At 48.6% G+C, this 22,822-nt stretch overlaps 1 protein-coding gene across 1 annotated transcript; it reads left to right on the top strand.

The window, feature by feature from the left end:
- Window positions 1–6,754: 6,754 nt before the first annotated feature.
- RAB11B (RAB11B, member RAS oncogene family) lies at window positions 6,755–22,558 on the top strand. The gene is made up of 5 exons (XM_065652228.1): window positions 6,755–6,876; window positions 13,004–13,199; window positions 15,140–15,333; window positions 16,853–16,933; window positions 20,766–22,558. Exons 1-5 carry the CDS (start codon window positions 6,837–6,839, stop codon window positions 20,909–20,911), a joined length of 657 nt encoding a protein of 218 aa, XP_065508300.1. The 5' UTR covers window positions 6,755–6,836; the 3' UTR covers window positions 20,912–22,558.
- Window positions 22,559–22,822: the final 264 nt, after the last annotated feature.

The following is a 22,822-nucleotide window of genomic DNA, read 5'->3' as shown; positions in this document are numbered from 1 at the left end:
TTGTGTATTTTTTTTGTACTAAAATATCTTTTCTGAAGATGTCTTTTAATAAAAACAAGCCTGTAACTGTGCTGCCTGGATTATTTGCCTGATGGAGATGTGGGGGAGCTGTGTGAGGACTCTGGATTCAGAAACTTCACGTGGTGGGAGTTTGACATGAGCACTACGCTTCCTTCTTGCCCCAATTTTCAGCTGTAGCCTTATAGAGCTCTCGGGGATAAATCCCTGCCATAGCCCCTCAGCAATAGTTTTTAGTCTATCTGAAGTTTATGGGATTCTAAATTTCTTCTCCTTCTGGAAATCAGGCCCTGGGACAGCAAGAGTACAAGGGATGATGAGCTGTCTTGTCTTACTCCCTGATGTTGGACCATTGCACCAAGGAGACTTTCCTTGTAGCTGCCTGGAAAACCTTGTGCCAACTTCTCAAAAAAGAACAGAGACCCAGGACTGATTTATCTGGACAGATGAAAGTCAGAGTTGATCAAGACAAGCCCCAATTTGTAGTAGCCTTGTACCTGTTAATATCATATATGCATAGTCCTCTCCGAAAGCATTTATTGCAACGTCTAGGGGATGATTACATCTGTAGGAGTGAAAGGAGCTGGAGCCTTGGAGGTGTTGGGGGTGAACTGTGCTTGTGGGCCCAGGCATGTGGCCTGATACTGGAGCTGGTGAAAATCATAGAAATGTTTTGGTTGGAAGAGACCCTCAAGATCATCAAGTCCAACCATAACCCAGCCCCGGCACTGCCCCATGTCCTGAGAACCTCATGTCCGTCTGTCCAACCCCTCCAGGGATGGTGACTCCACCACTGCCCCAGGCAGCCTGTTCCAATGCCCGACAACTCTTTCCGTGAAGAATTTTTTCCTCATATCCAACCTCAACCTCCCCTGGCGCAACTTGAGGCCGTTTCCTCTGGTCCTGGCGCTTGTTCCTGGGGAGCAGAGCCCGACCCCCCTGGCTCCAAGCTCCTTTCAGGCAGGTCAGAGATCAGAAGGTCTCCCCTCAGCTCCTGTTCTCCAGCTGAACCCCCAGCTCCCTCAGCCGCTCCCATCACACTTGTGCTCCAGCCCCTCACCAGCTCCGTTCCCTTCTCTCAACTCGCTCCAGCACCCCAAGGCCTTTCTTGGCGTGAGGGGCCCAAAACTGACCCCAGGATTTGCGGTTTTTCCTCCCCATTCCCAGCACAGGACGGTCGCTGCCCTGGGCCTGCTGGCCACACCAGTGCTGGTACCAGCCAGGATGCTGGTGGCCTCTTGGCCACCTGGGCACACGCTGGCTCGTGTTCAGCTGCTGCCACCAACACCCCCAGGTCCTTTTCCTCCAGGCACTTTCCAGCCGCTCTTCCCCAGCCTGCAGCGTTCATGGGGCTGTTGTGACCCAAGTGCAGGACCCGGTAGCAACACTTTAGCTGGTCAAGAAGTGGGGACAAAAATTGCTCATTGCAGAAGGAAGAGACAAGAATAAACACGACAGTGCCCTAGAGCAGCTGTATAAATACCTGATGTACCTAAATGTGGCCCCAGCTTCTGTGTCTGTCCTCCTTCCCCGGGGAAAAACCTGGGGTTAACGATAGCCCCAAGCACAATTGCACAAACAGCCCATTATACCTGGCTCTGCACTATCTGCTCCCTCTTGCATTCAGAAATACATTTTTAATGTTCCATTTGCTTAATTCAAAGCTGGTTTGGTCCCCAGGTGCACCAGCAGATACTGGCGTGCTGTGTTTTAGTCTGGATACTAAAGTGATTAGACTAAGGTGCTTTTTACACATCAAATAGAACCCGGTGAAGGAGCTATGCTGTATTTATTCATTACCAGGGGGTTTTTTTGGCAGATCTGGGCTTTGCTCCCCAGTGGTGTATTTGATCTTCAGTATGTACAGGAGGTGCCTAGAGGACAACACCAGCCGGTACCAAAGAACACCTGGGGGAAGGTTAAATGCCCCAAATCTTGCCTAGGCCAGAACTAGAGCTGCTGCTTTCTCCTGTGTCTTGGTCTTGCCCTGCTCTGCCGTGCCAATCTCCACGTTCCTTCAACGCCAATGCCACCCCATGTCCCCAGACATGTGATGTCTCGGGGCCCTTCCAAGGTCCCCCTGCAGAAGCAGCCAGTCTTGGGGCTCTGTTTCCACCTGAAATCACCCTGGAATCCTCCAGCGCCTTCATTTTTATCAACTATAATTCTTGAACTGCAGCTTGTCCCGGTGACGGATGGGGCAGCTCCCTCCAGTGACAGCGAGAGAAACGGCACCGAGCGCTGCGAAAACACAAATATCCTTGGGGTTCCGAACCGCCGCTGCTCCCCAAAACCGAGCGGGTCGTGCTGTGCCAGCCTGTGACCCACGGCAGCTCCTGACACCACGGTCCACCCAGGGCTTCAAGTCCTCCCAGCAGAACCTCACCGAGCGGCTGGAAAAAAGGGCTGCGGCTCGTCGTGCGAGCGCCGAGGAGCTGTGTCAGGAGTTCGAATGCTTTGCTTGAATATTCATCCAGCAAGACCTTTGGATATGCAGTGGCTGAGCTCAGCTGAGCACGGCTGCTTGCAGCAGTTGTGATCAGTCTTTGTCTATTAACCCAGGCTGTACTTTAAAGAGGCTTTGGTTACAGGCATATTTGGAATCCTGTGTAGATCGCAAAGGCACTTACATCCTCGTATTATCTCTGAGTATCTTTACTGCTGCTGAGCAAAAAGGGAGGCTTTATTCTTTTCATATAGTTTTATAACTAATGAGTTATTCTAAGAGCTTTTAGATATTATTTGGAGAGATTTTGAGTGAAGTTACACAGGGTCAACATTTCAGAAAAAAGTGAGACTACATTTTATAGCTGAGGGAATAAGACATATGCATTACCAGTTCTGGTAGAATTTAAGTTTAGGTAAAACCGTCTGTAGTTCTTTTGATTTCAGGAGGAGATTTCTCCCAAATGTGCTGGGCTAACAACTGTTTTCCAGATTCTGCTGTTAGACAACTCCAGGACTTGCCAGCGCATGAACTTTGTCAAACTGCAGACAACTGATCGTGATAACACTGCGGGCCGTTTCCTTGTGGCTATTTTGACCCTTGTGACAGAAAGGAAAATGGTAAAAATCACATATCACAAGGCGGTGATGGGGTCCGAGCTCAGCACATCAGCCTGCGGGGTCGGGCCATGGTGGGACGGGGCTTTTCGGGGCCAGAAGTGCTGTGGGACAGCCTGGGGCTGGTGGTTCGCAGGGTGACCAGGGTGGGCACGTCTCACTGCGGAGCTTGGACTCAGCAGCAGAAGCAGGTTGAATTGCAGCTGCTTTGGACCTTGGAGTCCTCCCAGAGCATCGTGAGATCAAAACGATGTTGCACATCAGGTACCAACATCCCAACCCAAGAGCGTTCGGCGGCCCCAGAAAGCGAGGAGAGCCCCGACCCCTCCAAATCCTGCGTCTGAATGGCAGATACAACTGCCGGGAGATCCCACGGTGGATGTTTTTTATACAACAGTGGAATCCAAATCGCTCCTTGCATAGTTCGGCAAAAAGAGAAGGTGTTTGTGCACCTCAGGTAGCCGGGCTGAGCCCCCTGCTCGCTGGCACCGAGACGCTGGGTGGGGGAGCCAGAGGCGTCGCCCCGAGCCCCCACCGGCAGCACAGCACCGCAAAACAAACAAGGCGAATTGGCAAAGCCCCGCTTCAATCTGAAACCTGGTGCAAAGCCAAGAAACAGCAAATTAATAACAGAGATGAATTCCCCACCCATGACACTCCCCAGGCACCCCCAGCTCTGCCCTGACACCCGGCCTCGCCAGGGCCAGCAAAAGTCACGCTTTCAAACCGTCCCTGGCTCCAAGTGCCCTGGATTTGGGGTGCCCAGCAGACACACTGGGGCATCAGGACTCTCCCAGTCCTCCCAGTAACTTCAGCTCTTCTGCTGGAGCTCAGCAGCACCAAGTGGAAATGGAGTTTCCCGTGGATGTGTCTGGCACGGCTTTGCAAGCACCCGCACCCTCACCAGGGACAGGTCCCAGGCCGAGTATTCTGGGCTGGCTCCCCTCAGGGTTCCCATAGACACCCAGAGATCCAGACCCAGTCGGAGGGTGGGAAGGGGAACTCCTGGCTCGAGCTGCCCAAGCAGCTGCCCCTGGGCACCGCAGGGCTGAGGCACCCGGGACAAGAGGCAGCACCTTGAGTGACCATTTTGAGTAAGTTTTTATCGTGGAAAAAAAGAAACAGATGGCATAGGCCTGTCTGCTTTTAAAGGTGCGCCCCAGCATAGCTTAAGACAATATTTGGGGCTTGTAGGACTGCCTGGAGTTTGATGGTCTGTGACCAATTCAAGGACACACGTAGGATTTCTAGAAAAGGTCTGCAAACGCATTGCCCCATCAGCAACCGGTGACATGTGGCTGGTTTTGGTGACATGACGCTGCTTCTCCAAAGTACCACGAGCCCGGGTGGGCTCCTGAGGGCGAAGAATACGGGGTGTCCGCCTCACACTTCCCTCTGGACCACCCCGGGGCAGCAGCCCCTCCTCTGACACCAAGTCATCGTCTTCACTCAGGGCAGCCCGTGCTAAACTCTGCCCCAGAGGATTTTGGACGGCACTCACAACGATACCTCCATCGTACATCACAACTTACGGCAACAACCCTCAGTCACTGGAAGAAGAAAAGAAGAAAGCGATTTCCACCCAAAATGATTAACAATAGATTTTTTTTTTTTTTACCTCCCCCTGCACACCCCTAATTCAGTTCAGAACCAATTAAGCTCTTTGTGATAATGAAAAGAAGATGTTTCACTTCTGCTGTGCCCATTTTAACCAGAACAAAGTGAGGGAAGCAAAGGCCTCGTTTGCGGGAGCAGCAGGAGCCACCGTCCTGTCACTCGGCTGCTCACCGGGTGTGACATTACCGGCTGTGGGAAACTCAGCCTGGGATAATTCCCCTTCTCAGGAGATTCTGCATCCAGCATGTTCCAGCTTTGCTCCTCCTGATGCTATTTAACTCTTCATCAGTTGGATGCTCGACTGCCCTGGGCATTCTCTAGTCAATACTCAACAGGGCCATTTGCTGTGGTCCTGCGGGGATATGAACGGCATCGACGGGAGAAGGTGATAATGCCTTCCTGCAGATCCTGGTGGTTAAAATTCCCTTCGGCATGGGAAGGATTCACAGCCCAGTGCCTCAAGCTGTATGTGAGCACCAAAACTGCAAAGCAAAGGCGAAAAGAAAAATTTCCTCCTCGCTGCTTCAGCAGTTGCTGTCAGAGGGGAGCGACTGGCCTGACCCATTGCTAGGCTGGAGTTACATCTTCCCTAGACCCCCGGATCAACAATTTTTGGCTTTCCCAGCTGCTTCCATTGCCCAGTGTCTGATGGAGATACTGACACAGCCTCCCAGCATGGCAGTGGGATCATGACGTGTTTGCAGCATGCTCCATTTCTCACCCCATTTTCAGAGCCTAGGTCATAAGAAAGATGATTTTCAGTGGATCCCCGTGCTGATAGACAGCTGTTTGTCCGGGTTGCGCCTCTTCGCGCGCTCCCACACGTTTATTAGAACTTATATTTGGGAAATGGGACCTTTTAAAATCCATGACCCTGCCTGTGCAGGGTGTCCAGGTGTCCAGGGGAAGGCGAGGGCAGCTCAGAGGTCTGAACCACCATCTCTCCCCACACTTTGAGCCTCTCAGGTTGGCAAAAATAACTCCAATACCATTTTTTCCTCCCCACTGCCTCAGCCATGTGCTGCTGGAGACCCACTAATCCTTTCGGCAGCTAAAGGCTCCTCCGGGGAAAGTAGGGCAGATGAGCCATGATGAACGCAGCGCAGGAAAGCGAGGAATCTGTTTAATGAGCATAGCGAGCTTCTGCGCGTCACAGAGAGGGGAGGGAGCCACCGTCTTCCCCAGGAGGCTTTGTCGCAACCACAAATCGCACACATCAAATGCAGACGCGACACCGCATGCTCGCGTTGTGTGGGGCGAAGGCTGGATGGGAGGTCACCAGGGCAGGGGGACATCCCAAGTGGCTCTTTGTGCCCGGCCCTGCAGCTTGGGCTGTGCTCGCAGCGTGAATTGGAGCAGCTCTGCAGTCTGGAAGGCGAAGTGTGTCCAACGCAGCCCCAGTGCTGAAACGGCCTTTTGCTGTTATCACCGACTCGTGCAGGAAATTGCTTCAAGCCACGCCAGGAAAAAGAAAAGGGGAAATGTTTTCCTAGAACAAGTAGTGTCACCATGCCGGTTTTTTTTTTTTTTTTTTTTTTCAGAACAGCTTTTTCAGCTGGTATTTAGCGCAGGAAGGGGAGACCCTGAGCGCTATGTGGGGCAGGATCAGTCCCGGCGCGGGGAGCAGCCGGAAAAGCAAAGCTGGGGCGCGCAGGGTGCGATGGCTTGAGCTGCAGCCGAGCACTGGCGTGGTTTAAGGGCCCCCCCGGGCCCCCTCCCGCTCGGCTCCTGGGCTGCGCTGACGCCGGGACCGAACCCCCGCCCCGCGGCCGCACCCTCCGCAGCCCGCACGCCCCCGCTGCCCGCCCTGCGCGGCCCTGAGACCCCGCCCCCCGCCCCGCCCACACGCAAACCCCGCCCACCCCGCCCCAGGCCCCGCCCCGGCCCCGCCTCGTCTCGCTCCGTCCCTGCCCAGACACCCAAGCACCGCCCCCTCCCCAGCTACCCTCTTTCGACTGGGCAGCGCTGCCCGCCAGTCAGAGGCGCGCCCGTCGCCTATTGGGCATCGTTGATAGGCCTGGCGCACCGCCCGCCTCCTGCGGGCTCTGGCGGCCGCTGATAGGCGGCGGCGGGAGCGGCCCCCCCCGGCTGGGCCGCGGTCGGTGCCTGGCAGCCAGAGGGTCGGCGCCGCCATCGCCATGGGCACCCGCGACGACGAGTACGACTACCTGTTCAAAGGTACCGCCCGCGGCCCGCGCCGCCCGCTCCCCTCGGCGGGCCCGCGGCGGCGCTGGGCCCGGCCCGGCCCTCCCGGCTGCGCTGCCCCGGGCCCGGCGTGGCCGCCGAGGCCTTTGTGCGCGGGGCGGCCTTACGGGCAGCGCCCGCCGCCCCCGGCCGCGGCGGGGCCCGCCTGGGGCTGGCGCTGGGGGGAGAGCGGGGGAGCCCCGCGGGCCTGCCCGGCCCGGCCCGGCGCGGCGGGGGCTGCGCGCTGGCAGCCGGGCGGGTGCGATCCGGGAGTGCGGGGGAGGTTCGGGCCTGGGCCGGGGCCGGGAGCGGGGCTGGGCCTCCCCCGGGGGTTGTGCCTCGCGGGGGTCGCCCGGGAGGTCGCTCCCGGTGTGGAGCTGGAGCTGAAAGAACTTGGGCTTCCGTGGAGAACTCCTGCAGCGCGAATGGCTGCAACCACGAAGGTTAATAGCGTTTATTTGGCTTCGCCTGGCGTTATTTTAGTGCTTCTGGCCCCGTATTTGTGACATTTGGGGTTGTCCAGCAGCTACGTGCAGATGTTGCGTGAGGGATCAGTAACCGTGGGTGGCTTTAGTGCTGCTCTTGTAGTGCTGGCTCAGGTGTTTCTGTTGCTGTTGGTGTCCTGCGTGTGTGAAGGTGCTGGGGTTCACCTGGAGCACCCGCAGCGCTGAGGAATAGTGCGGATGGGTGTAAAACCTTCCCCTTCGCGTTTCCCCACCCGTTTTACCCCGGTCTCCTGTGGTAGCATGGCTGGAATCCTCAGATTCATCGCAGGAGTTTGCTGTTAGAAAAGGCGAGGTTAACGTTACCGTCTCTGGGTGTTTGTGCTTTACTGCCATGAAAATGTCCCAGCAGTTTGATGTCAGGGCGCATTGTACATCCCTGGCCCCTAACAAGGGCAGCAGCGATTCCACACTTGCCCGTTGATGGAAGAGCAATTATTCATCTGTTGGAACTATTTTATGGATGTATTTGCCTGTTTGGTGGTGTTTTTTTTTTTTTTTTACAGTCTATAAGATGCTGGGGAAAAAAAAAACCAAAGCCTTATTTCTTCTCTGCCTCTAAAGCAGACAACTATCCTCCAAAAATATGCTAAACTGTCCAGGTCTAAACTAGTTTTCTTCTGAAGTCATTCCACCGTCTGTTTCCCAAGTGGTTTAATAGGCAGCAACTTGAAAGCCTAAACATTTAACTTTGTTTTTTTCTTTCTGTGGATAAGCAATTAGGTAGGCAAAACTGCGTTCATCTTTAAAAATACTAAGGCTGCTTTGAAATGCGCTTTTAGTTTTATCTGGAGTGAAACTTAACCTAGAGTTGATTGGTCAGGGGCCGCACTGGTGTGTTGATACTGCGAAGTTACTTGGTGCACTTTGTAGCACTTAAAATAATGAAACGTGGGGCAGAGAGGTGTCCTTTTCCGAGTGTCCTTTGGGTAGGGGTAGTTGTGTGGATGTGTGGTTTATTTATTTTTTTTTTTAAATGAAGCCACAAAAACCCCACAGCCTTCTCTATCTACTGATATTTTCCTTCCTTCCTTTTAGGCTTTTTGGGACTAGACGAGCAATAATGAATATAAATGGAACCAAGTGGGGTGAGGTCTCCGCTGTAGGACCAACTCCCCTTCCTTTCCATTCTGCCGCCTCCAGTTATGGAATTAAATATCAAGCGAATTGACATAATGAAAAAAATAATGTCCAGGGATTGGACTGACTTCTGGTTTAGCCCCTTCTTAGATGGTTTTTGAACTCCCTTTTGTCAGAGGAAGGAATAATGGTGGAGAAGGGCTGCAGTCTAGATTATTTTTATTAAATTTAAGGTTTAACCCTTTGCCCTACCACCCATTTCCAAAGAAAATGTGGTTGGACTCTGATTTTAGCTTTTACAGTTGTGCTTGTTTAAGGAATTTGCATCCTTGCACTGTAATATTATTTAGGATGGCTCCAGTTGAACGCAGTGTTGCTTTAAAGTCACAATTTAAACTTTTTTCTATAGTGGAATATCTGGAACCTCTGTCATTTAGCACAGGTTATGTTAATCAGCTTTATGAACAGTTTAAAAGGTGAAGAGCCACATTTATTGATAGTCTCTCTCATGTGAAATTCTGCCTGTAAACCAGTTGTGCAGGGGTGACAATGGCCAAGGGGTCTGCAGCCAGTCAGTGAGGAGCTCTGGTGTTCCCGTGCACAGAATGACCGTTCACATCGTCCGTCTGTCCGTCCCTGCGTTAGGACCGGCCCTTCCATAGGGCAGCAGGAGAGGTGAACATTATCGGGTCCAGCACACAGGAGGCAAAAACTAATTGAAGGTTTGGTGGCACCCTGGGGATGCGAGCGTGGTTATAGTCAAACTGCTCCGTTAAACTGGTGCCTCTTATTCCCGATTTCCCTTTCTCTGTGCGCATCCCAGCAGTCAGAACTGCTTGTTTTATTGATCATGACAAAATATGGTTTGTTAACAAAAGGACTGAGCGAAGCTTGTGGAGAACAAGCTGAATTGTGTGTGCAGAGCGATGGGGTTGTGAGGGGCCTGGAGCTGCATGTGGATGATGGAACCTGGGGCTCAGGGCTCCCCTCCCGATGAGCTTTGTAGCTGGGATAGTTGAAAAGCAAGAACTTCTCATGCTGAGTATTGAATGGGTTTGATCTGGAATTGAATTAATGACCTTTTAATATTTGTTAAAATATTGGAAGCCTCGTACCTATTAAAATGTGAATTGCACATTAATTTTCCGCTCAAGAAGATCAGTTATTATCAGTGTTTATTTTAAAAATTAAATGTGAGGTTGTGCAGATGTGTGCTGGCTCATGAAAAAGGAAGGAAAAAAACCTGTAGAAAATGAGCTTTCTTTTACCTTTGTGAGAATTTCGACTGCTCCGATTAGAGCTTAAGCCTAACAAAGGCTGCGCTTATTAAAAACAAATGTGTGTCATATTGGTCATCAATACCTGGCACCCTTATGTAGTTAATATTTATAATGAGCTCTGCTTATGTGGTCTCTACTGGAGAGAGTTTTAATCTCTTGGATTGTTCAAAAGAATTTTTTTTTTCCAAATTAATAGTCTGTTGTATTTAAAATTCTGTCATAAACTTGGAATTTTTTTTTTTTCGTTACTAACCCTGGATTTTTATTTCTGCTTTTTGCCTGCTTTGCACCAGGGTCCTGCGTACGAAGCGGGTGCCGGGACTGTGGGTCTGGGTGGTTCCGATTTGGACTTTACCGATTCAGGTGTGTTTAGGGAACGTTCAGGCTCTTACATCTGATTTGGAACTTTGTTTTCTACTCCATCAAGACTCCTGCAATGCTGTCCAGTGGCCTGTTCCCAGATTTAGGAACTTTCCCAAGATCTAATCACTCCATCCAGAATCTTGCAGAATCTTGCTTAATTCCCATAGAAAATAAAAACTTGTGGTTTCTGTCTGCATGGGGGCTTCCAGCCTGTGTTTCTCCTGAAAGTAAAAATCCTTGTTTAATGCTCAAGATTGAGTAGGAACAAGAAGCACTTGGAGACTGAAAGGCAGAGAGAACGTTATTTACCGAGTTGGGATCTCATCACCTTCCTTTGGTACTTGTGCATCCAGTGACTTCTCACCAATGCCCTCAAATCTCTGCTAGAACGTGGAGCAGCAGGTCAGGGGAAGCCTGGTGCTTTGCTGCCGATTGCAGGAAACAATCCAGGAACCAGCTTAAATAGCACAGGACCCCCTGAATTTTGTTCCTGTGACAGATGGAGTTAATGACCTGGGAGCCATTTGCACGATTTATGCACAAATTTTAAAATGCCAGCGGACAGGAGGTGGCTGGAAGCCGGAGGGACTGCTGTGCTGTCTTGAGCTGCAGATTCATGAGAAGGTAACTCCCTAGGGAAGCAGTTGGAAGCTCCAGGGTTTTTCCGAGCTGGTGAATGTTCTGACCTCCTCCTGCCGCTGGTCTGGGCTGTGCTGCAGGTCGCTGTGCAGGATGGGCGACCTCTGTTCGGCCTGTCCTTGGAGCGCCCCGTGGAATTAGTGATGAAAAACTGTTTGTCTGGAAAATCAAGCTAACAAAACCTTGGCGTTAGAACTCTTAATAACATAATTTTTTTTCTATCTCTGTTCTCATACCCTAAAAAATGGCTCAGGCCGTTTGCCAGTGCAGGCGGAGCGCGGCGAGGAGCTGATTTCAGCCGGCCCGGGTGGGGAGATGTGGCGCTTTGCCACGATCCGCTGCCCGCCCGTTCCTGCCGCTGTTGTGACCGTTCAGCTGCGCGAGCACAATTGTCCGTCTGTCTATGCTGTCAGGCGGATGAAATGCTAGGGGGGATGCTGAGGAGTCCGGAGCGTTTCGAAAATCTCCCCGTGCAGCTTGGGAGCTACAGCGGGAATTTGGGAATGTGCTCTCAGGGGTGGGAGGTATGTGAGCTGGAGCAACACGCTGCCAAGGCTGTGTCCTCAAACAACGGCCTGAGCAGAAAAAACCTGTAATAACACTAAAAGATGAGTGTGATCCTTGGCCCTGGGAGAACTCTGAGCTCATTCTGGAAGTGTCTACTGAGAAGAGTCCTGCAATTTTTTGCGCAGGGATTGGGATGGTTTTCTGCCCGTGTTTGCTCTTCTATAGGAAAAACAGATTGTATGAGTGAGGAAGATCAGCAAATCTGTACTTTGGACCGGAGTAGGAAATATTTCCAAGGTTGAAGAAGCCTCACGGAGCTGCCTGGCTTCCTTCTGCTCGAGCCCGTTTACTGTTACTTGACTACTAAAGTCATACGTGATACAATATTTGTGAGAATAAGGGAGGATGGCTTAACTGCTTTTAGTCTTGTTTTTTGTTCTAGTCAGTAATAGAGGGATTTAAGAAAATGTGCGTGGTTGTGTTAGCTGCACAGTAAAGGACCTAGTGTGACAAATCTTGGCTTTGGAGCTGTTGGTGAGAAGGTCTCCTGGAGATCCCGGGCTGGCGGGGCTGGTGTGAGGCAACTCGAGCAGGAATCGCAGAACGGTTTGTGTTGAAGGACCTTCCCAGCTCCCCCAGTGCCCCCCCTGCCATGAGCAGGGACATCTGCACCAGCTCAGGTTGCTCAGAGCCCCGTCCAGCCTGGCCTGGGATGTCTCCAGGGATGGTTCAACCACCACCTCTCTGGCCAACGTGGGCCAGGCTCTCACCACCCTCAGGGGCAACAATTTCTTCCTCATGTCCAGCCTGAATCTCCCTCCTTTAGTTTAAACCATCACCCCTTGTCCTGTCACGACAGGCCCTGCTGAATCGCGGGGCTGTGCCTCAGCAGCCGTGAGCTCCAGCCCCAGAGTAGGGGAAACTCCTACTGCAAGATGGACCTTTGATTTTCACGATTCCTTTCAGTAAAGCTGGGGTTTGTGTGCTGAAGATCTCCGCATTAACATTTTTCTGTTAACATGGCAACACCTCGTGTGGAGGCAGAGATTTTTTAGCTCATCTTTTACTTCTCATGCAGTCTACTAGGACTCATTTTACTGGGTGAAGTTCTGCTTTGATTTATCTTTGTAGTATAAAATGTCTCTGATTTTTTTTTCATCTTTTTTAAAATTCTTTTGGTGAACTTATTTATGAATTCAATTATTGAAAGGAAACACCCTGTATGACCCAAAGCGGGACTGCAAGTAATTGCTTACTTACACTGGTGGTGGTGGGTTTTTGTGTGTGGTTGGTTTGTCTTGTTAATTTTGGGGGTTTTTTTATTAAAAATAGAGTAGGTTTGTACCGTACACGGGCTTTTGTCAGGCAGACAGGTCACCTGTTGCCATGTTCTTGTATTAAACGTGGGTTGCAGCCTTCCTGTGCAAAAAGTGATGAGCGCAGGGGACTCAGAGTCACCTCTAATTCCTGGCGGTGCCTTGGCCTCCGGATCCATGTTTGGCTGTTGATAGTTTTTGCAGCAGTTTCTCGTTTCCAGCTGTTAGTAACAAAAAGGACGGGGGCTGTTTTGGGGCTGGAGCAACAAGCTGCGAGTAGTGAAGTCAGTGTTGTCAGCGTCATTTTCTCCAATATTTGGTTGCACAACTCCAGGTCCTGCCCGCAAGGCGGGTAACGCCACTGCACTATGTAAGTGCTGGTGTGGAGAATTAATTTCTAAAATAATATCTTTTTGGTTTTTTTCTTTCCCAGTTGTGCTGATTGGAGACTCCGGAGTTGGGAAGAGTAATCTCCTGTCCCGTTTCACACGCAATGAGTTCAATCTGGAGAGCAAGAGCACCATCGGGGTGGAATTTGCCACCAGGAGCATCCAGGTGGATGGGAAGACGATAAAAGCGCAGATCTGGGATACGGCAGGACAGGAGCGGTACCGCGCCATCACCTCAGCGTGAGTGCTGGGCCTTCGCTTGGGCAAACAGCAGATTTCTAGTAGAGATGGTTCAGATAAATTTGTGAGGAGAGAATTAATGAAACAAGTTTGGGGTGCAGGACAGAATCGTTACGACAGACTTCAGGGTAGATCCAACTCGTTAAATAGCGAATACTTTTGTGTTCCCTGATTAATATAATGAAAGTAATTTTTAGATTCTAATGATGCTATGATAGAAAAAATGACAGCGTAAGTCCGAAGTGTGGGAAATTCTGTGTGAGTCCTCTGATTTGGGTTTTTTACCCACCCCTGGATGTGCTGTCTTCATCACGTGCAATGAGTGACACTTCTGATGGAACTGGGGACAGTTTGCTGTCAAGTTTTGGTCTGGGCACAGCAATTACCATAATGCCCGTGGCTTTTGGTCTTCATTGGCCCCTAGATCTTGAGATTAAGGGTATTTTTAGGACAGTCTGCAGCCACAAACTCCCTTGAAATCTCAATGACTTTGAATTAGTCACAGCCCCAAAAATTAGGTCCAAGAGTGGATGCTGAATAATGAGCAAGTAGGAAAGCAGCTGTGGTAATGCTGACCCTGCAGCATCGGGCACATCCCTGTTTAAAACAGTGGTGTTGAGATGCTTTCATGTACAGCACCTTGTTAATCCCGGTGGTGGCTTGAGATGAAACCCCTGGGTGTATCTGTTTCTATGCAGATAGCAGGCAAAAGTATCTTTTAGAAGAGAAAAATAAAACCACCCTATTGGCAGGCCTAGTTATCCAGGGCATATTCTGACCAGCGAGATGAAATTTTATAGTTGTTACAGATTTATATCAGTTTTTAAAGGTACAGGCTTGTTTCTGAGTCATATACAGATTGAGCCGTTTGTTTTAAACTCAAGGTGAGGGGAACTTTATCATTGAGGTGAAACAGTGTAATGTAGAATAGATAAGAGAAAAATCAGAGTGTGGAGCCCGAAGGGAATCATCTGTAGGGAAGGAACGCAAAAACAAAGTAATGCAGAAGCAGATGTAAGTGGAGATTTCAACTTCCATCTTTTCCATAATTCTTAGCTTGTTTTTTCAGAAGTTTTTTGTGACCCTTAAATAGCTCTTACTGCTGCAGAAGCTTAGCAGCAAAACTGCTGGCGGAGTTTTGTTCGCTGGCAGCCGTGGCTGGTGAGAATCGGAGCATCTCGCGCTGCGCCGCTGGCACGAGCTCCGGCCTCACACGCCGGGCCGGTTCAGCTCGCTCAGCCAGCACTGCCACAACCAGCAGCAAAAAGCGAATGTTTTCTGCTGACTTGGTGCCCTGAATCGATTCAACGACCAGTTGGGCGGGTGCTGGCGGAGCAGAGGAGATGCGGTAGGATTGTGTGCAAGAAAAATACGGACGCTACAGGGTTGCTGGTCTAGATTGGCTTGTGCTGTCCCAGGCCCTTGGCTTGAGCTGAAACGGGCCTAAACCTGCACTGTTCTTGGATTATGGACTTGTGGATAAGTGTCAAATAGCCCAGAGTCCCCCTCTTTAATTTTCAAGAAGGACGGGAGGTATTTGGAAGATAAGCAACAAATAGTGACGTTTTACTAAGGACTATTTTCTTAGTAGAAAAGTTATAACTTCGCAAAAACCTTCTAGCAGTACCGAGGCTGAACTGCACTGTGAGTTTTCTCGCTCGCTGTTTTTGCAGACTAAAAACGTCGTGCCTTCCGCAGTCTCTTCAGGATTTTGTTACATATACTGGAATTTTTTAGGAATGCTGTTTAAAAAATACCCATTATTTGGGACTTGGTTTTAGGCTTAAAAAGCCCCAACAGCAGTATTTGCATCAGCGCAACCTTTTTCAAAGTAGGGGGGGGTGTTTTTAACGTTTTAGTTGTCACCAGTATAGAAGAGGCAGAAACCAGGGGTTGGACAAAGCTCACTGCAAAGGAACGTGCCTTGTGCTTTCTTTCAGATATTACCGCGGTGCTGTCGGGGCTCTTCTTGTCTATGACATTGCCAAACATCTCACGTATGAGAACGTGGAGCGCTGGCTAAAGGAGCTCAGAGACCACGCAGACAACAACATCGTCATCATGCTGGTGGGGAACAAGAGCGACCTGCGCCACCTGCGCGCCGTGCCCACCGACGAGGCCCGCGCCTTCGCAGGTCTGTAGGCAGCGCCTTCCAGGCTGCTGCTCTCTGCACTTGATCCTGTTGTTGTTGAGGACTGAACTTTCACTTCAAGTTTTATTTGTGACCCTAAAACGCATTTAAGATTTAAAAAAAAAAAAAAAAGAAAATATCTTCGTGTATTAAACAGCGTGTGTGGCTGTGGTTTTGGTTTTTTTAAAAATCCAGTGGTAGTACGTGTTTTTGAAACGCCGTCCTTGAGCTGCCTGGTAGCTGAAGATTAAACACTTCCTCTAGCAAGGCTAGAAACAGTAAGCAACATTTAGAAGAGAAAATGTCACAATATAAATATAAAATATTGCAAGACAAAATGTCTTTCCTTCCTTCCTAGAAGCCTGTTTCTCCGCGTCAGTGTGGAGAGCTGCAAATGAATCCTGAACCTTCTCTTAGATGCTGTAGTCGTAGTTTCTGTGCCAGAGCAGACACACAGAGTAGTGTCATCTAGTTTCATTTAAACGCAATGATCATCAGACTTGGAGATGATCGGTTGTTGGGAGGAATCAAGCGGATTATGTGAGCTGTGCCACTGCATTACTTGTCTCTTGCAGATCACTGGTAAAACAGTCAAATATTCTTTTGCCCTTATAGTCCTAGGGACATTCAGATTACTTTTGTGTGGCTGTCAAGCTTGGAGGTGGAATTTAAATGTATAGCCTTTTAAACTCTTCTAGGAATATTACTAGGGCTTGCTTAAGTGTCTTTCCTCAAGCTTGCCCATAAGCCAGTGCCCTGGGGTTAGTAAAACCACTTTACAGTTTCAGACCAATGAGAAATGAAATCTACAAGAGAAGCAAAACAAAGTTAGTAGGCACCCTAGATAGTGCATTATCATGGTCACTTGGTTCAATGTCTTATTTTTGCCCCTGACTCCCTGCTAAGGCTGTTTTAAATAGCCAGTGATGGTCCAGGTGTTGCTCTGTGACTGAAATTTGCTTATATCTGGGCAGGTGGTCCTGTACCATTCTAGGTGTCGAGTTTGGGTGTTAATCACAATTAAAAAATAAATATATATCTTTTACATTGTAAGAGGAAAGAAAAAATACTGTATTACTAGTAATAATTGTAATTTGGAGGTGGGGTCTGATTAGAAAAGTGTAGGTCTGTTGATCTTTTTGGGGTTTAGGAGGAACATTGTGCCTCCTGTTGCAGCCAACGTGCTTTTCCTTCCCTCTTGCTCAAAGTACTTCTGGGAGGGAGCTGTAGCTAATGAGAATAATATTATTCAAGGCTGGGGAAACATATTGCTCAAGTGAACCAGGGCTGCACTGAGGAGAATGTTCTCACGCTATGGGAAGGCAGCGGTCAAAGGTGAGGCTGCTGCAACGCTTGAGCTAAATAAACGGTGCAGCCGGCTGGTCTAGTGGGACAGGAACAGAAATAAAGAGGACTGTGCCCTGGCTGATTTGGCCTAAAAATAAAGGTGTAAACCTCAAAGTAAAAGTGAAATAAAGTGCTGTTAAAGTTTTTTAACTGAACCACTTGTTATTTGTTACAGAAAAAAATAACTTATCTTTTATTGAAACTTCTGCTCTGGATTCAACAAATGTAGAAGAAGCCTTCAAGAACATCCTGACAGGTGCGGTTTGTTATGGAATCAGTGGATCTTCTTCATGGGCACGTTTTGCAGTTATCTAGAATGTTTTGGAAATGAATGTTGAGAATGATGGTTTGTTTGCAAGACTTCTAATCTTAGTGTTCTGCCTCCCACCCCACATAACCTTTCTGCCCAAGGACCTGGAGGCTTCTAGTCTCCTGGCGTTCCATAAGTTCAAGCTATTGCAATAGCACTGTTGTGAAGGCCCTGGTAGTTCTGTGCCTGTAGTGAACCTGCAGCCGTAGATTCACAGAATCATTTTGGTTGGAAAAGACCCTCAAGATCATCAAGTCCAACCATAACCCAGCCCTGGCACTGCCCCATGTCCCTGAGAACCTCATCTCCATCTGTCCAACCCCTCCAGGATGGTGACTCCACCACTGCCCTGGCAGCCTGTTCCAATGCCCCACAGCCCTTTGGGGGAGAAATTGTTCCCCAGATCCAACCTCAACCTCCCCTGGCGCAACCTGAGGCCATTTCCTCTGGTCCTGGCGCTTGTTCCTGGGGAGCAGAGCCCAACCCCCCCGGCTCCAAGCTCTTTTCAGGCAGGTCAGAGATCAGAAGGTCTCCCCTCAGCTCCTGTTCTCCAGCTGAACCCCCAGCTCCCTCAGCCGCTCCCATCACACTTGTGCTCCAGCCCCTCACCAGCTCCCTTCACTTCTCTGAACTTGCTGTGCTAGGAAGTTAAATGTTCATGTGCTCTCTTGCAGCAAAACAAACTGGTCCATGATATTTTTGGCCGAAGTCCTGTTCCCAGCCAATGGCAAGGGCTGCAGGTGACTGGGCACCAAGAGCTGCCTTCTGGGAATGTCCCTGAAGCGTTCCAGGAATTGTCTAAGAACGTGATAGTGGTCACAGGCCAAAGTGAGGTCTATGATTTCCACTGCCCAAGAATGTTCCTCAGCACATTTAACTGCTGGAGATGTGAATGCTGAGTGCACCATGTCCAACGGCAGCTTCAGTCTTGCTGTATGTGTGGGAATGTCCACTGTGTGTAGTATGGCAGCTATTCCAGGTCGTTGTACTCTGGGCTTGCTTTCTATTTCAGAATGGGCTTAGAATTTCCATTCCTTAGGATGGGGTTTTTGCTTTGTGTGTATTTTCTTGGCCCTGGAGTAAGGGAGCACCCCACTGCACATGAGGGCGAGGATTCACCAGTGAAGCTTTATTACTGTAGCTACACCAACAAGTCATTCTTACTGTGCTAAGCCGTGGCCAAAGCACTTTTGTTAGTAGGATTTCCAGCTGGTATGTTGAAAACTTGAGCCCTCGAATGCTCATTTGGCCCCTGGCAGAGTGCAGCTCTGTTCCAGGCTAAATGCAGCATGTGGGGAACTTGCTGATTTCCTTCCAAGTGTGAGTTGTGTGGTCATGAGGGTGGAGAAGAAGGATGGGGTTGGAGTGGGGAGGTTGTGAGCTGGGAGATATGTGGCCTACAGGCAGTAGAAGTGGGAAGCACATGGAGCAAGAGAGATGCTTAAAATAAGCGCTGCTCATATCTGTTGTTAATTCAGCTGGGGTGGGTGACTTTTCCCAAATTTGGGCTTTGGCCTAATCTTACTGTAATTGTAGTTAGACTTTGTATGAGTGTGTCAGCACCGTATGCGTCAGCATTCTGTGTTCCAGAGGATGGATTGGAGCTCACAAACCCTGCTGCACCTGAGCATCTCTGCTTGCACAGGCTCTGCCTTTCGCTCCATGTTCTGCAGCAGGCATATCTCAAAATACCCTTTGAGACGACAGGGAGGTCACCTGTCGATGTTTCAAAGTGTTGTCTTCCACTCCTAAAATGAAGTAATTGGCAAAGAAACCTTAAAAATCCTATCTGAATAGGAAGAGGGCTGCCAGATGGGCTCTACCTCTGGCTGCCCCACGACTTCAGAATCTTGTCCTAAAGAGAGGAAAATGACATATAATTTGTCAGTGTGTTTGTTCTATCTCATGGAAAGCCTTTTAAGATCCGTATGGTGAACATGAAGAATTGGCAAGATCCAATTCCTGACTATTGCTTACTGTAGCTGAATTCTAGACTGATAAACTGTATCTGTAGTCTCACCGCTGTACGTTGTTTTGTGAAGCTGTGCCTGATTTACATGTCCCACAACACCTCAAGATGAGCATTTTCTGAGCTTTATTGTGACCAGATATTGATTTCAGTTAAATGAGAACGAGCCTTTGTTCTGGTGCTACTTGATTATCAGGATGTGTCTGGTGTTTGTGGTTTATTGGATGCTGACCAAAGAATTGGCTTTGTGTTATTGTTTCTTGATTATGCATGAATGAGAGCGTATTACTAGGGAAAAAGCTGAGTTTTAATATGCTGAATTGTGTAAGGCAGGTTCTTTTTGGTTTCTTTTGCAGAGGGGTGCAGGGAAGCAGTAAGAAGTGTTGGGATCACTTGGTCTGGTGCTGGCCAACTCCGGTACCAGAAATGTGTTGCAATTAGAGGAAGATGACCAAGAAGAGGCAGACAGGAGAAAAAGGGACAGCCAAGCTGCTCCTCGAGGCAAAAAGCCTGACAGATTAGGAATAGGTGATATACTTAGGGACCCAGAACTTGAGCTGAGGTCAGGCCTGGGTAAACTGAACTCAAACCACTCTGTTCACAGCATCCTGGGCTCCCCAAAGTGCTGAGATTGTCCAGTTCAGATACAGTGGGGATGCGGCTGGTGAGGCTGAGTAGTCGTGAAAAGGCTGTTCCTAAACGAGAGAATCATCCTGTGAAGGGAGAAAAAGAAACCTGGGACAGTGTGTGTGAGCGGTGGGGTGGGAGCAGCAGGACAGGAGTTTCCTTGCTGGCCACCAGTTTGAGGGATCCCTAAAGACTGGGAGAAAAACAACCAACCAACCCTCCTAAAAAAACAACCAACCAAAAAACCCCAAACAAAAAAACCCCACAAACAAAAACCCACCCCAGCAAAACACATAGTCCCTTGTGATTTTTTAATCCTTATGAAAGACTTTGAGTGTTGCCGTTTTGAAGCTGTGGCTGGATGAATGTGACCATAATATTTACCGCAGACTTCCAGGGAGGTACTTGCCCTTTCCTGTCTCACAATGGAGGGAAGTTGGAACAAGGGCTTATAGTCAGTGAAATAAGTAATTTAAAAACCTTTCAACTTAAAATATTTCTTCTAACTATGCAGTTGAAGAGGTTTATTCCTGAAAGCTTTTAACCTGGCAGCAGTTACAGCTTTGTGGATCCTTTTACTTTCAGGTGTATAAATTAATTACCTTGGGAAAAGCATTTTTGGATGAATATGGGGCTTTATGGAACCATGTGGCTTTTTGCTGTCACGGGGGGAAAACTGATTTGTTACAGAATAGGCAAATTCTGTCATTTGGTAGTAGCTGAAGTGTAAAATAGATACTGTCGTCGCTGCTGCGCGGTGACATTTTGCAAGCATCCTGTTTGGTGGTTCTACATTACGTTGCCCATTTTTTTCTTTAATCAAAAATAAGATGATTCCCTGTTTTAGAAATGAGCATTCCTGCTGCTTGCTCATTGAAAAAGCCTTTTAATAATAGGAGTTTGTCGGGTTATTGAAAAAGAAGGTGATAGGAAGTGCTGTTGTGGAAGGCAGCAAGGAATAGTGTCTGAATGACTTTTCCAGAAAGAGCTGATGCATCCATTAGAGCCGGCAAGCCAGGCAGATGTTACACACCATAGCTGGTCAGGCTACATTCCCTTTCACAGCCTTCATGTTAAAATCTTCTAATTTGGGGGTTTTAGCGTCTTTGGCAGCCTGCTCTGCCGTGTGCCCTGGGGGAGGCGATGCCTTTCTGGGCTCTAACCGCTCTGTTCTCGTTTCAGAAATCTACCGCATTGTTTCGCAGAAGCAGATTGCCGATCGGTCTGCGCACGATGAGTCTCCTGGCAACAATGTGGTGGACATCAGCGTCCCACCAACCACCGACGGACAGAAATCCAACAAACTCCAGTGCTGTCAGAACCTGTGACCTCCCGGAGATGACTCGTGTGCTCTTCACTTTGTCTGTGCTTCGTTTAGAAACCTGTGTGCACTTCTTCTCTCCTGTGATTCCGTGACTCCCTCTTTCCTCTTTTCCCCCATTACCAAATCTCCCTTTTCATCTTAGAGCTTTAATCGTAGGGCTAACATCCCCCTGCCTCTCAAATCCCTTCATGTGCTGACTTTTGGGCTTGAAATGTAGGCACTGATCTGATAGACGTGTTTGTGTTGGAACATCTGCTGCTGGATAGTATCACATGAAACACTCTCCTCAAACGGTTTTGGTTTTATTTTTGTGTTTTGTTTTTTTTTTTTCTGGGAGAGAAACCATGGTGACTTGACTATAACAGTTGAAGAAATAACTCCACTGAGGTGACAAGGTTTTTTCCTCCCATAGTCAGATTTTTTTCTTGTGTTTCTGTAAACATGAGGGAGAAATTAAAAGGAAATAGCTGTCCTACCAAATGCTCTCTTTTCTGTCCTTGACACAGTGAGGTTTTTAGTGGCTGCACACAAAAAGCTGTTGAAAATAACATTACTTATGATGTAATTACCCCTAATACCATTAGTCTGGCTGTGTAGTTTACAGTTTCCTGCTTGGGAAATCTTTCTCTATTTTTGTTTTATTTGGGAACAATGAAGTGTGTCTGCATTGCTTTCTCTGCCACCACGAACGCCTGTGCTGCTCGTGGAGGCTTTACGAAGCGGCTTAATATTTATTCATGGCTTATGTTAATCAGTTAACATTATTGTACAGTAAGTGCCAGCATATTGATTTCTGAAATCTTTTGCAAGGCTTATTTTGTACTGTAGATCAGTGTCTGCAAGCGGGATCTTCTATAGCTCCAGGATTTTTTTGCATGCTGCTTTTTCTCTAGATCTCTCCTACCCCTGTTTGAGTGAGTGAAGCAATATTTTCATGTCATGTATATACCTGCACTTGTAAGGGTTTTGGTTGTTGTAGAGAAACACAATACTTTATACATTTTGTAAAACTCCTGCAGAACCATAGCATCTTGAACTTTCTCATCATGATCTTTCACTATTGACCTTGTGCATAATCTTCTTGACCTCTACTAAAACGCGTAATATTAAGGTTTCACATAATAACTACTAACTTGTTGTTTTCCTCTTACTCTGTTTTACTGAATTGCCAACTGTAATTCTCAAATGATTGTACTTCACCTGATGTAACGGATTTGTCATCAGCAGGGCTAACTACTCGTACTCTGTTGTGCTGAATGGCAAGAGTGTTATCACAACTTTGGGTGGTTGGTCTCTTGCTAGCCTGTGAAAATCCTTTTGATGGCTTTTCCTCACTCACTAGCTCTTACACACCTGCATCCCCTCCGGTATACGCTGAATGTTATGATGCGGCAAATACTGGGTGACACTATCTAAAGGAAGAGTTGGAGACCATCTGCTGCTCTCTGAAGGCCAGTGAAGCAGTTTGCAGTGAATTTTTGCTCTGTATTCCGAGGCTGTACCTCACCTGCCGAATCCTACCTGCAGATGAGTGAGTTGACTTTTCTGATACAAAGCAAACATGAAACTGTGAATTGTGCTTGAAGGGGAAATCTGACATTCCAGTCTCAACTGTTCTGTCTGGTTATGTAATAAAATTAAGGGCGGTTAACTCTGATGGCTTTTCTTGTATAAGATTTCCAGACCAATGCCTTTAATTTCGTACCGTACGAGGGCTGTAGCTCACAGCAAAGGCTGCGCGTGGTGCCCAGAGCTTCCGCTTTTCGACTTTGTTTAGAGGACATGCTCAAGGTGGTGTGTGCTTGCAGCCTCATCCCACTGAATGAAGATCTGAATTCCTCTTTAGGCACCACAGGGCTCTGTTTGAAGGTGTCCTGGGTCGGGAATTGCTTTCAACACTTGGTATTTAATTTAT

This window comes from Caloenas nicobarica, chromosome 27 (assembly GCF_036013445.1).
Source record: "Caloenas nicobarica isolate bCalNic1 chromosome 27, bCalNic1.hap1, whole genome shotgun sequence".
Lineage (NCBI taxonomy): Eukaryota > Metazoa > Chordata > Aves > Columbiformes > Columbidae > Caloenas > Caloenas nicobarica.
Note: the sequence above shows the minus strand (reverse complement) of the source record. Positions and strands in the feature narration are given on the sequence as shown.